Source organism: Cinclus cinclus, chromosome 32 (genome assembly GCF_963662255.1).
Source record: "Cinclus cinclus chromosome 32, bCinCin1.1, whole genome shotgun sequence".
NCBI classification, from domain to species: Eukaryota; Metazoa; Chordata; class Aves; order Passeriformes; family Cinclidae; genus Cinclus; species Cinclus cinclus.
Window position 1 is genome coordinate 1028915 of NC_085077.1, and position 17657 is coordinate 1046571.

Here is a 17657-nt window from a genome sequence, read left to right on the forward strand (position 1 = left end):
CGGGACCCTCGAGGCCTTCCCGGGACCCTCCGGCTTTTCCCGCCTTCCCCGGCACCGCCTTTTTTTACTGGCCTGCGATTGGCCCGCGCAGCTGCCGATCATCCCCTGGGCTCCTTTAGGGCTCCAATCACCACCGCCGAGCGGTGAAGAACGAGCGCTGATTGGGCGGCGGTGGTGCCCGCCCAGCAGGTCCCCGTGAGGGCGGTGTGGTGAGGGGCGGCCGAGGGTCCCGGGATCGCGGCCCCCCGTCCCCAACCTGACCCCGGGACCCCGGCCCGGGCTGGGCTTAGTGCCCCCGGTGCACCGCCGGGACCCAGCACGACCCCGGGACCCCGGCCCGGGCTAGATTTAGTGCCCCCAACCCAGCGGTGGTACCGTCGCCTGGGCCGGGCCTTGTGCTCCCAGCCCACCCCCGGACCCCGGCTTGGGGCTGGGGCTATACCGACCCCAGCTCTGGGGTCCTTCCCCTGCAGCTCCCTGGGGCCGGGATGTCACGGCAGAAGCCTGGGAGTCCCGAGCCGGAGGCGGCGGCAGGGGACGGCCTCATCCCGGAGGAACTGGATGGGGATGAATCCCCCACCAAGGACCCGCACAGGTACCAGCTTCACCTGAGCCGATATTTTGAGTAAAAGTGGAGAAAAAAGAGCGGGGAGAGATGCGACGGCCTGCCGGGCAGTGCGGGGAGGAGGGGACACACATGTCACAACCTTAATTAGAGGGTAATTCTCAATTAACGGGACCGGCAGGGCTGTAACAGGACAGAGCTTGGCCCTGTCCCCGTGGATGTGTATTCTCATAACGGAGCAGGGATGTCCCTCACCTTGTCCCCATGGGGTCTGTGCCCATCACAGGGGTGTCCCTGTCACCTTGGGGGTCCATGGGCTGTCCCCCACCCCTCCCCGGTGCACACCCCGGACAGAGGGTCCCGTGTTCTGACCCAGGCCGTACCCTGAGCCAGCGCTGGGCCACCGCTCGTCTCTGTACTTCGCCTCTCTGGATTCCACCATGGAGGGGCTGCAGCAGCAGGCGCAGGACGTCTGCAGCCGCATCAATGACAGCCGCCGGGAAGACCACACGGTGCTGAGTGACTTCAAGGAGAGCCTCCTGTTGAAGGTAAGCCCGGAGGTGGCTGTGACATCCCCCGCCTTCCCCCTCGGGGCACGGGGAATCGCGTTATTCCGCCCGGCTTGGTGAGAGAAGGGAGTCAGAGCCCGGGTGGGGAGGCAGCTGCGGAGCCCGGCCAGGGGGACTCCCCCGAGCCCCCACGGGGGTGGCCGCAGCTGCCTCCGGCCCCGCTTCGAGCGGCCCCCGATGTCCCCCCCTTGTCCCTACGCTGCCCTCGCACCGGACTTCGCTCCCACCGATGTCTCCACAACGAGGGGGGGGGGGGCCCGGCCGGGGGGGGTCCCCAGACCCTCTCACAGATGGCAGCCCGGCCTGGCAGCTGCGGCCCGCGCTGACCCGGTGCTCGGTGGCCACCGCCACCGACGCTGCGGCTACCGGGGGCGCAGCTGGCGGTGGCCGGGCCAGGCCGGGAGCGTTGCCAGAGCGGGCGGGCGCAGCTGCCCCCCGGCCCCAGGGACGGTGGCCGCGCCAGCACCGGGACGAGCCGTGGCCCCACTCGGGCAGGTCTCGGAGCTGGCGGAGCAGCTGGAGGAGCGGCTCTTCCACTCCTATGGCTTCCACAACAAGCTGATCCAGGAGAGGCTGCAGGAGCTGAGCGAGGTGATGGAGCGTGTGGAGGAGGTGCAGGCAGAGCTGCGCCGCATCTGCTGCACCATAGAGGCGGCTTATCAGGATCTCTGCCTGCAGCCCGAGGCCTGAGGGCACCCCCAGACTTGAGGGGGACCCCCTCAAAGCCACGGGACCGCAGGGCTGTGCCGAGCCGAAGAGGGAGTTTGACCCCAAAGTGCTTTTCTGTTGGTGTTGCTGTTGATGTTTGGAACAAATAAAGGGCTGAAGCCGGCCCAAAAGCTGGATGTGGGGAGGGGTGTGCTGGGCTGGGACCTCCCCGAGGGCAGAGCTGGGTCCTGGGAGGTTAATTAACGCTAACGAGCACGGCTGGCATGGAGGGGGCTGTCCCACCATTTATTGGCCACAGGGATGGCGAAGGCACCGGGCATGGGACCCCCAGCACGACCTGAGTGACACCAAATCCTGTCGGTGACACTGAGTCCCGTTGGTGACAGGAGGTTTGGTTGGTGGCACCGGGTCCCATCAATGACACAAGATGTTCTTGGTGACACCGGGTCCCGCCAGTGACACAGGATTTGGTACGGGTGACTCCGAGTCCCGTTGGTGACATGAAGTTTAGGTCCCATGGGTGACACGATGTCCTGTCAGTGACACCGGATCCCTTCTGAGGACACCTGGGTCCCGTTGGTGACACTGGGTCCGGTCAGCGCCACCGTCTCTTGATGAGGAGCAGACCCGGTCCCCACCAGTGCCACCGGTGCCACCGTGTCCCCGCCGTGCCCACGCTGCCGTGTCCCCACTACGTCCCCTTTGCCGGGGCAAAGGCCTGGATGCCGGTGATGGCGCGGCCCAGGATCAGCGCGTGGATGTCGTGGGTACCTGCAGGATCACCACACCCTCAGTATGAAACCCCCCTGAACCCTTCTGGGAGCCCCCCGTCCCCCTCCCCGCCGTACCCTCGTAGGTGTTGACAGCCTCGAGGTTCATGAGGTGCCGGATCACGTGGAACTCGTCGCAGATCCCGTTACCCCCCAGCATGTCCCGCGCGTCCCTCGCGATGCTCAGCGCCTTCCCGCACGAGTTCCGCTTCAGCATCGACACCATCTCGGGGACAGCCCTGTGGTGACACGGACAGGGACACACTGACCCCCTCCAGGAACCCCCTGCCCATCCCTGGGGACAGTGCCACCCACTTTCCCTCGTCCTTGAGGCGGCCGAGGCGCAGGCAGGCGTGGAGCCCCAGCGTGATCTCGGTCACCATGTCCGCCAGCTTCTTCTGCACCAGCTGGTTCCGGGCCAGCGGGCCCCCAAACTGCTTCCTGCGGGCCAGGAGAGGGGGGCAGTGAGTTCTGGGGGGGCTCAGGGGCGGTGGGACCCCCCCCCCAATAAAGCACCCCCAGACCCCCGTTACCTGTCGAGCACGTATTGCCTCACCGTCTCCAGACAGGCCTCGGCAGCGCCCAGCGCGCCCCAGGCGATGCCGTAACGCGCCTGGGTCAGGCAGCCAAAGGGGCCCTGGGGGACAGGGGGTGTCATTGGGACCCCCCCATCCCACCGGGACCCTCCCCAGGATCCCACCCGGCTCCCACCTTACCGCCAGCCCCTCGGCTTTAGGCAGCACATTCTCCTCAGGCACCTCCACGTCATCCAGGAGGATCATCCCGGTGGTGGAGGCACGCAGGGAAAACTTGCCCTCGATTTTGGGGGTGCTGAGCCCGGGGGTCCCACGCTCCACCAGGAACCCCCGGACCCGCCCGTCCTCCTCACACCTGGCCCACACCACGCACAGGTCGGCTATGGGCGAATTGGTGATCCTGGGGAATTTGGTGGGGAGTCAAGGAGGAGCTCTTGGGGTTCCCCATGTCCCCCTCACCCCAATTTCGAGGCTCACCAGGTTTTGGACCCATGCAGGGTGTAGGTCTTGGCGCTGGGGTTGTGCCGTGCCCGTGTCTCCATCCTCCCCGGGTCGCTCCCGTGGTTGGGCTCCGTCAGCCCGAAACACCCCACGATCTCCCCCCGAGCTGGGGAGGGGGTGTCAGGGGCACCCCGAGCTGCCCCACTGACCCCCAACCACCCCATATCCCCGTCACAGACCCCATGCACCCGTACAGACCCTCCCCAAACCCTCCCCGTTCCCCGTGCCGGGGGGTCTCACCGAGGCGGGGCAGGAACCGCTCGCGCTGCCCGGGGGTCCCGTAGGCCCAGAGGGGGTACATGACGAGGGAGGACTGCACACTGAGCACGGAGCGGTAGCTGCTGTCCACCCTCTCCAGCTCCCGTGTCACCAGCCCGTAGCCCACCGACGTGGTGCCAGCACAGCCGTACCCTGCGGTGACCCCCCCCCCACCCCCTCCCCGGGGTCAGCCACGGTGATTCGGGGACCCCCAGAATCTCCTCAAAACCCCCAATGTCACATAGGAACTCTCCCCAGACGCACGGCCCCACCCCGGGGACAGCGTCATCCCTCAGAACCCCCCAAAACTGCCCCCAGGAGCCCCCCGGTGTCACCCCAAACCCCATCCCTGACCCCCAATGTCTCCCCAGAGTCATCCCCCACCCCAACCCCTCCCATCTCTCCCTGAGCCCCCCAATAACCCCCTCAGGAGCCTCATGGGGAGTCCCCTGACCACCCACACCCCCGCTTTTGTGTCCTCAAATTGCCCTTCCCGGGGGTCCTCATGGCCCCCCCTTACCTTGAATGGTGGGACCCAGCAGTCCCAGTTCTCCCAGTTCAGTCACGATCTCCCGGTCAAAGACTGGAGGGGGGCAAGGTGTGGGTGAGAAGAGATCAAGCTGAGGTGGGGGGACCCCCAAATTTGGGGGTCCCCCACACACCTGCCCGCACCTTGGGCCTGCAGGAGGGAAGTGGGGGGAGAGGATTTGGGGGGTTTTGGGTTTACTAAAACTCCCTTTTTTTTTTTTTTTTTTTTTTTTTTGCACAGGAAGTATCCTGTGGGAGGTTAGGGGACAATGGGGGGGAGGGGGGGGAGGAGGTCAGGCAGGTTTGGAGGCACAGGTGACATTGGGGACATCTCGTGGGGAAGGGGAAGTTGGGGTACCCTCATTTGGATTGGCAGCAGGTGCTTCTGGAATTGCTTGAGGAATTTTTTGGGGATCTCAGTGGGGTTGTACCGGGTGTGGGTGGGTGGGTGGGTGTGTGTGTGTGTGGGGGGGGGGGGAGGGGGGTCAGGCTGTATCGGGGGGCTGTTTTTGGGGTACCCTCATGGCGGTTGGCCTGCAGCACGCGGGGCAGCAGCCTCTCCTGGCAGTATTTTCGTGTCGTGTCCCGCAGCAGCCGCTCCTCAGCGCTCAGCAGCCCCTCCAGCCCCAGCGGGTCCTGCCAGTCGAAGGGGGGGGCAACTGGGGGGGATGGGGGGGGGGGGGGGGGGCAACCCCCGGTGTCGGGGGAGGGACAGAGGGTCAGCACCGGGATCACGCCATATCCCGGGATTCCTCTGGCCGCATTTCCCCTTTCCACTCACCCTGTGTGGGGGTGTTCCCGGTGCTCCGACACCGGACACAGCTCCGGGCCAGCCGAAATAAGGGGGGGGCCAAACGCAGCGCCATGGGGGGCTGGGGTGGGTGGGGGACCCAAAGGAGGATCAGGGACCCCCCGAGTCTCACCCTGATGTCCCCCCGCCCCCCAGGAGCACCCAATTCCTGCCAGAGACCCTCCCCTCTTTAAACCCCCAACTCCCCCCCCCCCACCAGTTCCCCCAATTCACTCCTCTCCCAGACCCCCCCTTGCGCCCCCAATTCCCCCCAAAGACCCCTCGAGTGATCCCAAACACCCCAAAATCCTCCAGCAACAGTCGCCAAAGCCTCCCCCCAGATGGCCCCGACTCTCCCCGGGTGAATCCTGACACCCCCCGGTTCCCCCCGGTGCCCCCCGGTTCCCCCCGGACCATTCGGGCTCAGCGGCAGAGAACGGACCCGGTAGAACCGTGACGTCACGGGGGGTGGGGGGGGCGTGCCGGGGGCGTGCCGGGAAAAACACCGGAGTTAACCCGTGATTGACCGGGCTCGGGGATGGGGAGGGGGGGCGGGGGGGGTTATACCCCCAAAATAACCTCGGGCTGGTTCTCAAGGATGTGAGAGACCCTCAAATCAACGCCGGGTGGGTCCAAAGGGCTGCGGGACCCCCAAATCTCTGCCCAGGGGGTTCCGGGGGTCCCCAGAAAGATGACGTGTGTCCCCCCGCCATGTCCCCACCGCCACTCCCGAACGACAGCCGGGGGTCGGTGCTGTACAGCCTTTATTGGTCCCCGGGACCCCCCCGCCCCCCCTATCCCGGGGAGGGGGCGTTTGCATAGCGAGAACGGGGGGGGAGGGGGGGGAAGGGGAGTGTGATGATGTCATGGGGTGTTGGTGACGTCACCGGGTTGATGTGACGTCACCGCCGGGTTGAAACCGGGAATATCCCCCACGCCTCTCGGTTGTCGCTGCAGCTGTGACATCACCGCCCTCACACCTTTGGCGACGTCAAAGCGGTGACATCACCACTCGAATGCCACTGGTGATGTCACAGCCGTGACATCATTCTCCATCCCCTTCCCCTAGTGACGTCAGAACCCCTTCCGTGATATCGGTGCTGTGACGTCAACACCGGGGGGCAAACCGGAGACCGTGGGGAGAGGGGCATCACCCTGGGGGTGGGGGGGATTGTCCGGGTCGATGACATCACACCGGGGGGGGTGTGTGCCGGGTCGGTGACGTCACACGGGGGGGGTGTGTCACAGTATTAACCCTTCGCGTACGCGGGGAGGGGCCGGGGGGGGGGGTGTGCGACCCCCGCATGCCTGGGGGTCCCGGGATTCCCCCCTATTTACAGCCGGCTATTTTGGGGGGTGGGGGGGGTTGGGTAAAGCTCAGCGCCCGGGAGGGCCCGCGGCGTTCCGGGGGTCCCCGGGGGTCGCACCGGGTCCCACCACCACAATGGGTACCGGGGACCCCCCCGGGGCCGCCCCACCTCGCTCGTGTTCCTGCACCGGGCTGAGCGCTTTGGGGGGACCCCGCGCCCCCCGCTCGGGTTCCTCCGATACCGGGGGGGGCGGCTCTGCCCCGGGGGGGCCCCCGAGCAGCAGCGGCAGCTCCTGCCGGCCCAGGCGGCGGGCGGGGGGCGCGGCAGGGGGCGGCTCGGCCGGACCCTCCCCGTCCCACTCGGCCAAGCTCTGCAGCGGCGGCTCGGCCGGGAAGTCCTTTCGGGGGGGCTCCAGCCCCAGCTTGCGGGGTGGCCCCGGTGCCGCCTTTTCGGGGAGTCCACGGCGGGCGAGGCGCGGCGATTCGGCGGCCTTGGGGTGAAGCTTGGCGGGGAAGGCGGGCGGGGAAGCGGCGGGAGGCGAGGGAGTGTGGGCGAGCGGCGACAGCGGGATGCTGCCGGCGGAACGGCACCGAGCCGCCCGGTACTGCCGCTGCAGCTTCGGGGACAGCCCCTGCAGGGAGCTCGGCCGCAGGTGCGGCCCCGCCGGTGACGACGGAGCGCTGGAACCCGGCGAGCTGCTGGGCGGGGAGGCCCCTGCGGGGAACGGGGGGGTGGGTCAGCATGGAGGGAACGGGACCGGGTACCGGGACCACCGGAGCCCCGCCCCGTTCTCGCACCCCCTCCCCTCTTCCCGGTACCGTTCACTCCCGTGGCCCCGCCCCCTCTCCTCCCGTGGTTCCGCCCCCCTACCGGGGTCGCGCGCCCGCGCATGCGTGGGGGAGGCGGGCAGCGAGTCGGAGGAGGAGAGCGAGCGGCTCAGTGACGTCAGCGATCGGCTCGTGTGCAGCAGCGAGGCCTGGCGGGCGAGGTGCCGAAACAGCGCGCTGCGCCTCCTAGCGGGCGGGAGGACCGTCACATCCCGTGTCCGCCCCCCGCCCCTCAAAGCGCCCCCGGTGTCACCGGTGTCGCCGTGCCCACCTCTCGTGGCCGCTCCCGGCGCCTCCCCGCCGGTTCCTCCGTGCCATCTTGGCTCGGGCGCTGCGGCGCCGCGCGGGGCCCAGGCGGATCGAGGTGTTCTCCAGCGGTGTCGTTGTCACCAGCACCTTTGTCCCGCTCTGGGTGACAGCGGGACGCTGCCACGTCCACCCACCCCCACCAAGACTCACCCCCTGGTCATGGCTGACCTGCCGTGCCCCTGCCATGACGCATGATCCCCCCCAAACCTCTGACCCCTGTGACCCTCCCGACCACTGCTATGACCCCCCCCCCCCCCCCCCCCGCCCCCCGGCGACCCTTGAGCCTGCTGTGACCTCCCAGCACCCCACGACCCCCACAAAAAACCCCCGAAGTCTCACCCTCGTGACCCCCCTCGCCCTTGTCACCCCAGTGCCCCCCACCTTAAGGATGAGCTCCACGACCTCGGTGTGCACCAGCCCGTGCACCGGCTCCCCGTTCACGTGCGTGATCAGATCCCCGGCACACAGCCCGGCCTCTTGCGCTGGGCCTCCCTCCTCCACGTGCTGCCCCCCAAAAACGGAGTCACCCACGGTGCACTGGAGATGTGACACCCCGGACACCCCCCCGCCCCCCCTCCCCCGTGCCCCCCCCTGTATTCCCCAAAACGGAGTCACCCACGATGTACCTGGATTGCCACACCCCAGACCCCCCGAATGTCCCCTACCTGTCCTCCCACTGTGTCCCCAAGACCCCATGTCCCTCCCTGTCCCCCTGTGTCCCCCTCACCCAAATGACGTGGCCACCCTCAATAAAAGCCCGGTCCCCCCATGTCCCCAAGCCCACCCGTGTCCCCCCCTGTCCCCCCCAAGTGTCCCTGACCCAGACGACGTGGTGCACGCTGTACACGTCGCTGTCGCCCAGGTAGACGCGGATGGCCCGGAGGGTGAACCCAAATTTCTTGCCGGGCCGGGGGATGGCGATGGGCGAGCGGGGCGGGGCAGCCACGGCCGGGGCCAGTTCCCGGCCCGGTGACGAGTCCCGCGACGAGGGATCCGACGACAGCGACCGCGGGGACATTGGGCTGCCCAGGGGGGACGAGCCGGGCGCCTCCCCTGCGCCCCCAGACCCCGCTGACCACCACCCAAAAACCCTCACGGGACACCCCCAGACCCCCCCCGGGCGCTGCTGTCACCCCCCCAGGGCACCAGGGGCAGCCCACCCGTGAGACTGGGGAGTCCCATCACCCCTAGACCCCCATGAGAGACCCCAAACCCATGGGATCGGGGGTCCCAACACCCACAGAAACCACGGAGACCCACCCCCCCCAACCTCTCCCTCCCATGGGGGACCCAGAGGGTGGAGGGGTCCCTGAGTGTTTGCTGTCCTTTGGGGAGGGTCCTTTAGGGGGGTCCTGGGAGGATTTGGGGTCCCTGGGAGAAGATCCCTGGGAAAGGGGACGGGGGTGCCAGGAGGGTTTGGGATCCCTGGGAGGATTTGGGGTCCCTGGGGAGGGTCCCGGGGGCGTCACCCACCGCTGGGGATGATGACGGACAGCGCGGTGGCCGACGCTGACTTGGTGACCTTCCCGGGGGCTCGGGGGCTGCGTTTGTCCCCCCCTCCCTCGGCGGGGGCCACCCCCGGGTGCCGCGGCCGCCGCAGCCCCAGCTCGGTGCGGGCGGGGGGCAGCTCCCCGGTCCTCGGTGCTCGCTCCGCTGCGGAGGGTGGGTGACACGGGTGGGTGAAGGGACCGGGGAGGGGGCGCACCGGGGGGACCCCTCCCCACCTTCCCGGGACTCACCCGGCTCCTCGCTGGCTCCATCCGGGGGTCCCTCGCGCCCCCCGTTGCGGGGACACGGCCGTTCCTCGGGGGGAGGGGGCCCCGGGCGCGCCGGTTCCAGCAGAGCCGAGAAACGGCGGCGAGCGCCCGGGGGGGGGCTGCCCTCACCTTCGGGAGGAGCCCCCTCACCTGCCGAGCGGTGCTTCCTGCGGGGACACGGCTGGTGGGGATGGGGCTGACCCCTGCACCACCCGGAACCCCCCCCCCAGGACCCCCCCAGGACCGCCCAGGTGCGCACAGCTCAGGTGATCCCGTTCTCCAGCCTCGCTCCCGGGTGAAGCCGTCGCGTCTCCCCTCGTCCCGCGGGCGCCCTTTGGGCTTCGGCTCCTGGGAGAGCTGCTCCAGGCTGCTGTACACCTGTGGAAGAGCACCTGGTCACACCTGGGCACATCTGGGTACAGCTGGAGCGCACCTGGATACACCTGAACTCACACCTGGGTACACCTGGGCATACCTGGGCACTCCCAACATCAGACAAGATTCCCACAGGACCATCCCAGCTTCTGTATCACCAAATTCCCATCCCCCCTTGCCACCCCTGTATCCTCCCCGCTCCTCTGCCCCACACCTGTCCCTGTGCCATACCTGTCCCCCCCTCCCCACATCCCAACCCCACCTTGCTGAAGCGGGGGGAGCAGGATGAGAACTGCCGGATCTCCACGGGCTCGTCCTCCGTCGTGTCCTCGTCCTCGTACGACGTCACATGGGGGTACCTGTCCGACCGTGCTGGGGGAGGGTGGGGGGGGGGGGGGACAGGTGTGAGGGAGGGGTCCCTCAGAGTCACCTTGGGGAGGGGAGGTGGGGAGGAACCCCAAGGAAGCCCTGGGGGCATCCAGGGAGTCTGGGGGTCCCCATGAAGGGTCCAGGGGAGTGATCCAAGGGGAATCCCAGCGTTCCCCAGGGGGGTCTCGGGGCGGATTTGGGGAGGGGTCCCGGGGGCCTCTCACTGTCAAAGTAACTCGTGTCCTCCTCGGACTCCAGGTGTGGCACGAACTCGGCTTTTTGCCGCAGCAGCCCCGTCCAGTCGAGCGCGGCGAAGAAACCGTGAGCCTTCACCTCCTGAGCCCCCCCTGCGCACCAGCACCGGCTCAGGGGGGTCCGGGGGTGTTTTGGGGGGGATCCCGGGGGGTTCCCTGGGGAGGGGTCTCACCTGCCCCGAGGCGCCTCAGCGGGTCTGGCTGCAGGAGGCAGGAGATGAGGTGCTGAGCATCCGGGGGCAGCGCCTCGTCCCCCTCCGGCCACAGGATCTCGTCTGGCACGGGGTGGGGACACACACAGGGGACAGCTGAGCAGAGACCCCTCCTCACACACACACACCTGAGATCACCTGTCCTGTCCCCGTGTCCCCACGCTGACCTGCTCTGCGTGTCCCCGTGTCACCCCGTGTCCCCATCCCGCTGTGTCCTCCTGCCCCCTGACACACCTGAGGTCACCTGCGTCCCCCTTCCCCCACATCCCCACGGGCCATACCTGAGATCACCTGCCCAAAGAGCTCCTCGGGGGTGTCCCCGAAGAAAGGGACACAGCCCACCAGGAACTCGTAGAGGACGATTCCCATGGCCCACCAGTCCACGGGCTTGCCGTAGCCCTGGCGCAGGATCACCTCGGGCGCGATGTACTCGGGGGTGCCGCACACCTGGGGAACGGGTGGGCTCAGCACAGAACCCCTGGAGACACACCCCGCTCCCCTGGGCCTGTTCAGCCTCCTCCCTGGCACACCTGGGCACACACCTGGGCACACCTGCAGCACCCACCTGCTTGTCCCGGAACTCCCGCGCGTCCTTCTCCATGTGCCCCTCGTACAGGTTGGTCGTGAGGCTCATCAGCCCCATCTTGGATAGCCCGAAATCCGTCAGCTTCACGTGGCCCAGCGAGGTGATCAGGAGGCTGCAAGGGGACAGCACAGGTGACAAAGGTGTGTGCCCAGGTGCGTCCCCAGAGCCCCTCCCCACGGCCCCGGGCGCACTTGTCGGGTTTGAGGTCGCGGTGCACGATGCCGTAGGTGTGCAGGTACTCCAGGGCCAGCACGGTCTCGGCGAAGTAGAGCCGGGCCAGCTCCAGGGGCAGAGCCCCGATGTGCTTGAGCAGCGTGGCACAGTCCCCACCTGGGGACAGGGACAGGGGACAGGGGACAGCAGGGATATGGAGACAGGGACAGGGGACAGCAGGGACGGGGGACAGCAGGACACCAAGGACAAATGGACAGTGGGGACAAGGGGACAGCGAGGACAGGGGGACATGGGAGATGTGGGGACAGGAGAACATGGAGGGGCACGGAGGGACATGAGCACATGGTGGTGGGGGAGGACATGGGGACAACTGCTCCCACAGTACCCAGCCCCATATCGTGACGTCCACCCCCATATCCCAATCCCCGTCCCCATATCGCGCCCCGCCCTCACCTTCCACGTACTCCATGACCATGCAGAGGTGCCGGCGGGTCTGGAAGGAGCAGAACATGCTGACCACGAAGGGGTTCTCGGCGAAGGTGAGGATGTCGCGCTCCACGAAGGCCTGGTGCACCTGGTTCCGCAGCAGCAGGTTCTGCTTGTTGATCTTCTTCATGGCGAAGCGCTGCCGCGTGGCCGTGTGCCGCACCAGGTACACCGCCCTGCCGGGGCCAGGGGGCCTCGTCACCGCGTCGCCGCGCGGACCTGGGGACCCCCGGAACCGGGGCCCCGCTCGGGGACCCCCCCTCAAAACCCGGCCCCCGCACCCAGGGACCCCCATCTCACCCGTAGGCACCGTTGCTGATGAGTTTGATGGTCTCGAAGTCGCTCTCACCTGGCGGCTCTTTGGGTCTGGGGGCGGCGGCGCGGCCCTGGGGGTGTGGGGGGACAGGTGACACACGTGTGGGACACCGGGAGGGGGACACGGGGGGGGGTCATGGAAGGACTCGGTGCCCACCTCGGTGCCCTCCTCGGGTTCTGGAGTGTTAGTGCCGCTGCTGTCGGGGTCCTCCAGGTGCAGCATGTCTGGGGGGACACGGGAGGGTCACAGGTGTGTGTGTGGGGTCACCGGGGGGGGTTACAGATGTGTGTGGGGTCACAGCGGGGTCACAGGTGTGTGTGTGTGTGTGTGTGTGTGTGTGTGGGGACACAGGTGTGCCCCTCCATACCTGCCTGTGTCCCCACCATGTCCCAACCCCCCCACTCCACCCCTGTCCCCCGTACCTGTGCGTCCCCCTCGTGCCCGGCCCAGCTGTCTCAGCAGGTACCGGGGGGTGTCAGCCCTCAGTGGCCCCTCGGCCCGGCCCGTGGTGGCCGCCAGCAGCTGTGACAGCCCCGCGGGGTCGAATTCCTGCAGGGGACACAGGTGAGTGAGGGGGAGGGGGCACAGGTGAGGAGGACAGGGACAGGTAACAGGTTACGGGGACTCACCAGGCACTCGAGCAGCCGAGCCGGGCGGGAGATGATGATGAGGAGCCTCTTCACCAGCTGGGTGATGAAGGCCACCTCCTCCGACTCGGAGCGCTCGTAGGCCTGGGGAGGACACGGGGGGTCAGGGGATGCTTGGGGGGTGCTGAGCCCCCCTTGGATCCCTGTCGGTCCCTCTTGAGTCCTTGGGGAACCCCTTGGCTCCCACTGGTCCCTGCTGGGGACTCTTGGGCCCCATCGGGTCCCTGCTGGGTCCTTTTGGACCTGTTGGTCCCCACTGAGCCGTGTTGTGTTCTGTTGATCCCTGTTAGGTCCTGTTGGGTCCCTCTAGGCCCCATTGATCCCCATTGATCCTAAATTGGTCCCCATTGATCCTAAATTGGTCCCCATTGATCCTAAATTGGTCCCCGTTGATCCCCATTGATCCCTGTTGGTCCCCATTGGCTCCTGTTGGCCCCCATTGATCCCCATTGGGTTCAGTTGGCTCCCATTGATCCCCATTGATCCCCGTTGATCCCCATTGATCCTAAACTGGTCCCCGTTGATCCCCAATGATCCCTGTTGGTCCCCATTGGCTCCTGTTGGCCCCCATTGATCCCCATTGGGTTCGGTTGGCTCCCATTGATCCCCATTGATCCCCATTGAGTCCCGCTGGTCCCCCCCCAGCCCCCCAGTGGCCCATCCCGGCTCCGGGGGCCGGCTCACGTCCTGCAGCAGCCGCTCCATGTTCTCCTGCAGCTCGCAGAAGTAGCCGGCGGTGATGAGGCCGTGCCGGGCCTTGGCCAGGCAGTCCCGGGCCAGTTCCACCAGCTGGTGCTGGATGAAGCTCAGGGCACCGTCGGCCAGCGGGGTCCCCCCGGGGCCGCAGCCGCGCACAAACTCCTCCAGCCGCTCCTCCATCTGCGCCGTGGCCTGCGGGACCGGCACGGGGTGGGTCCTCATGGCTCCTTGGGATCCCCTAACTGACCCCACGGCCACCCCACGGACCCCAGAACCGACCCCACGGCTCCTTGGGATCCCCTAACTGACCCCACGGCCACCCCACGGACCCCAGAACCGACCCCACGGCTCCTTGGGATCCCCTAACTGACCCCACGGCCACCCCACGGACCCCAGAACCGACCCCATGGCTCCTTGGGATCCCCTAACTGACCCCACGGCCACCCCACAGACCCCAGAACCGACCCCACGGCTCCTTGGGATCCCCTAACTGACCCCACGGCCACCCCACGGACCCCAGAACCGACCCCATGGCTCCTTGGGATCCCCTAACTGACCCCACGGCCACCCCACGGACCCCAGAACCGACCCCATGGCCACCCCAAGGATCCCTGAGACCCCAAAACTGACCCCATGGCCACCCCATGGCTCCTTGAGACCCCAATAACTGACCTCATGATCACTGCTGGGACCCCCTACCCACCCCCATGGCCACCCCAGAGCCCCCCTCCCCACCCCCAGCCCACCTTGGGGAACCTCTCCTTGTACACGTGGTTCATCATCACGATCTCGTTGTCGTGGGACGAGGGCGAGCGCCCAGGGCTGGGAAAATGGAGGGGGGGGGAGGCACAGCTGGCACCCCCAGATATCCCAAATCCCCCCCTAAAATCCCTCCTTTGGCACCCCCAAGACTCCCAGGACCCCCCTATGGCCACGGTGCCCCCCCACTGGGGACCCTGGAGTCTGTCTGGGTGACCCCCAAATCCTGACCCCTCCTTAAACCCACGGTGTCCCCCAAACCCCGCAGTGAGCCCCCCACAATCCCCCCTCCTCCCGATGCCCCGTTTCCCCCCAAATCCCCCCCTAAATTCCACCCCAAATTCCTCCCTAAATCCCACCCAAACCCTACCCAAATCCCCCTGAATTCCACCCCAAATCCCCCCAAATCTCCCCCAAATCCCCGCGCCCCCCTCAACTCCTGGGGGTTCCCTGACCCACCTGAGGCTGCGGGATCGGGGGCGGGGGGTCGGCCCCCCCCGGGCCCCCCCATCCTCCTCGGCCAAGCTCTCGGAGCTGCCGAAATGTCGCGACAGGAACCGCAGCTCCTCGGCCGTGGGCTGAGCCGGCAGCTGGTGCAGCCGCTCCTGCGACGAGCACGAGGACTGCGCGCCCGCGTCACCCCCGGGACCCCCGAGAGACCCCCGGAATCACCCCGGGACCCCGAGAGACCCCCCAGAATCACCCCGAGACCCCCGAGAGATCCCAAAAATCACCCCGGGACCCCGAGAGATCCCAAAAATCACCCCGGGACCCCGAGAGACCCCCCGGAATCACCCCGGGACCCCGAGAGACCCCCCAGAATCACCCCGAGACCCCCGAGAGATCCCAAAAATCACCCCGGGACCCTGAGAGACCCCCCAGAATCACCCCGAGACCCCCGAGAGATCCCAAAAATCACCCCGGGACCCCGAGAGACCCCCAGAATCACCCCGAGACCCCGAGAGACCCCCGGAATCACCCCGAGACCCCGAGAGATCCCAAAAATCACCCCGGGACCCCGAGAGACCCCCCAGAATCACCCCGGGACCCCGAGAGACCCCCGGAATCACCCCGAGACCCCCGAGAGATCCCAAAATCACCCCGGGACCCCGAGAGACCCCCCGGAATCACCCCGGGACCCCGAGAGACCCCCCAGAATCACCCCGAGACCCCGAGAGACCCCCGGAATCACCCCGGGACCCCGAGAGATCCCAAAAATCACCCCGGGACTCCTGAGAGACCCCCCGGAATCACCCCGGGACCCCGAGAGATCCCAAAAATCACCCCGGGACCCCGAGAGACCCCCAGAATCACCCCGAGACCCCCGAGAGATCCCAAAAATCACCCCGGGACCCCGAGAGACCCCCCAGAATCACCCCGGGACCCCGAGAGATCCCAAAAATCACCCGGGACCCGAGAGACCCCCCAGAATCACCCCGAGACCCCCGAGAGACCCCCGGAATCACCCCGAGACCCCCGAGAGATCCCAAAAATCACCCCGGGACCCCGAGAGACCCCCCAGAATCACCCCGGGACCCGAGAGACCCCCGGAATCACCCCGAGACCCCCGAGAGATCCCAAAAATCACCCGGGACCCCCGAGAGACCCCCCGGAATCACCCCGGGACCCCGAGAGATCCCAAAAATCACCCCGGACCCCGAGAGACCCCCCAGAATCACCCCGAGACCCCCGAGAGACCCCCCAGAATCACCCCGGGACCCCGAGAGACCCCCGGAATCACCCCGAGACCCCGAGAGATCCCAAAAATCACCCCGGGACCCCCGAGAGACCCCCCGGAATCACCCCGGGACCCCCGAGAGACCCCGGAATCACCCGGGACCCCGAGAGACCCCCCAGAATCACCCCGGGACCCCCCGGCACCATCCAGACCCCTCCCCCCCAAATAACCCCTGTCCCCTCCAGCCCCCCCCCATGTCACCCCCCAGCCCCTTTTTCACCCCACAGCCCCCCCGACGACCCCTGGAACCCCACAAAGACACCCCTCCCCCTCACCCAACCCCCCCCTCATCCCCCCAAAAACCCAACTCCCCCCCCCCCCCAGGGGGGGTCCCCGAGCCCCCCGACTCACCGAGACCGTGGAGCTGGGGGTGTTGGTGCCATAGCCGAGGATGGCAGCGAGGCCAGCGACCAGCGGCGCCCGTCAGCCCTGGGGGGGACACCGGGGGGGGGGTTCAGGGGACCCCCGAACCCGGGACAAGCCCCCCGGGGACCCTCGGGTTGGGAGGGGACCCGGGGTTGCTGTCCCCAAATGTGTCTGTCCCTGTCAGCACCCTCGGGCCGCTGGGGAACCCTGGCTGGGACTTTGGGGACAGCCCCTGGGTATTGGGGACATTCCTGGATATTTGGGACATTCCTGGATATTGGGGACACCCCCTGGGTATTGGGGACATTCCTGGATATTTGGGACATTCCTGGATATTGGGGACACCCCCTGGGTATTGGGGACATTCCTGGATATTTGGGACATTCCTGGATGTTGGGGACACCCCCGGACCTTGGGACACCCCTGGACATTGGGGACACCCCCTTGACCCCACTGACCCCCCCTGGACCCCAAGACCCCCTCCCCGGACACTGAGGTTGACCCCAGAGACCCCCACTCAGCCCCTCCCGCTTGTCACAGGTGTCCCCAACCTGTGTCGTCCCCCTTCCCCCCCCCCCCCCAGGACCCCCCCTCACCGGCGGGAGGAGGCGAAGGAGAAGTGGGCGGGGGTGCTGGGTGAGAAATTCCGGGGGCTGTCCAGGGGGCTGTTACCTGGGGGGGGGGGGGGTTTACACACAGGTAAGGTTGATGACGTCACCCCCACGCCCTGCCAGGCCACGCCCTTCCGCGGGTGGGCGTGGCCAAGCCATTGGGACCCACCCCCAAATGGATAAAAATTGGGGAGTGGGGAGGGGTCAGGAGGGACCCCAGGCCTTGGGTGGGGGGATCCCTACCCGAAGATTTTGGGGAGGGGTCTCTGGGGGTCCCAGCAATTTGGGGAAGTCTGAGGGGGTCTTTAAGAGTCCATTTGGGTTTTTCTGGGGGGGACCAAAGCCTCGGGGACAGCCTGGCGACATCAAGGGAGGGGGCGCGGGGATCGGAGGAAATTGTGGGAGGGGTCGCTGTGGGGGGGGGGGGAGTTGAGGACACTGGGGAGGGGTCCGGGTGGGGAGGGTCTCACCGATGTGTCCCGGGAGCGGCGAGTGGGGTCTCGGGAGGGTGGGGGAGGTGCTGGTCAGGATCAGGCTCTTCCGGTTGCTCGTGCGGCAGCTGGGGGGGGGGGGAGGGGGGGGTCGGGACCGACCCCTCCCCCCGAGACCCCCAACCCCTCCCACCACCCCAAAATATCGAGGGGCAAAAATTGGGGAGGGTCGGGGATGGGGGTGA

The 17657-nt window shown here is 67.6% G+C and overlaps 3 protein-coding genes across 3 annotated transcripts in view; 1 reads left to right on the top strand and 2 right to left on the bottom strand.

The window, feature by feature from the left end:
• Positions 1–373: 373 nt before the first annotated feature.
• On the top strand, positions 374–1824 carry SYCE2 (synaptonemal complex central element protein 2). The gene is made up of 3 exons (XM_062511739.1): positions 374–595; positions 942–1113; positions 1630–1824. The coding sequence occupies exons 1-3, from the start codon at positions 489–491 to the stop codon at positions 1822–1824; spliced, it is 474 nt and encodes a 157-aa protein (XP_062367723.1). The 5' UTR covers positions 374–488.
• Positions 1825–1841: 17 nt separating this feature from the next.
• Positions 1842–5262, bottom strand: GCDH (glutaryl-CoA dehydrogenase). The gene is made up of 10 exons (XM_062511740.1): positions 5178–5262; positions 4915–5055; positions 4389–4451; positions 3851–4021; positions 3587–3716; positions 3290–3509; positions 3107–3210; positions 2889–3014; positions 2652–2812; positions 1842–2574 (listed from the first exon to the last, which is right to left on the bottom strand). Exons 1-10 carry the CDS (start codon positions 5260–5262, stop codon positions 2495–2497), a joined length of 1281 nt encoding a protein of 426 aa, XP_062367724.1. The 3' UTR covers positions 1842–2494.
• Positions 5263–6563: 1301 nt separating this feature from the next.
• MAST1 (microtubule associated serine/threonine kinase 1) overlaps positions 6564–17657 on the bottom strand; it is a 13081-nt gene continuing 1987 nt past the window's right edge. Inside the window, 26 exon segments of the mRNA XM_062511742.1 lie at positions 6564–7210; positions 7367–7509; positions 7595–7731; positions 8014–8136; positions 8453–8685; positions 9106–9285; positions 9372–9556; positions 9649–9767; positions 10027–10136; positions 10358–10480; positions 10561–10662; positions 10881–11046; positions 11165–11297; positions 11377–11515; positions 11813–12021; positions 12146–12231; positions 12318–12385; positions 12584–12710; positions 12791–12892; positions 13493–13699; positions 14254–14329; positions 14726–14889; positions 16356–16393; positions 16396–16433; positions 16967–17042; positions 17452–17540. Of these exon segments, the coding sequence (XP_062367726.1) occupies positions 6564–7210; positions 7367–7509; positions 7595–7731; positions 8014–8136; positions 8453–8685; positions 9106–9285; positions 9372–9556; positions 9649–9767; positions 10027–10136; positions 10358–10480; positions 10561–10662; positions 10881–11046; positions 11165–11297; positions 11377–11515; positions 11813–12021; positions 12146–12231; positions 12318–12385; positions 12584–12710; positions 12791–12892; positions 13493–13699; positions 14254–14329; positions 14726–14889; positions 16356–16393; positions 16396–16433; positions 16967–17042; positions 17452–17540 (3820 nt within the window).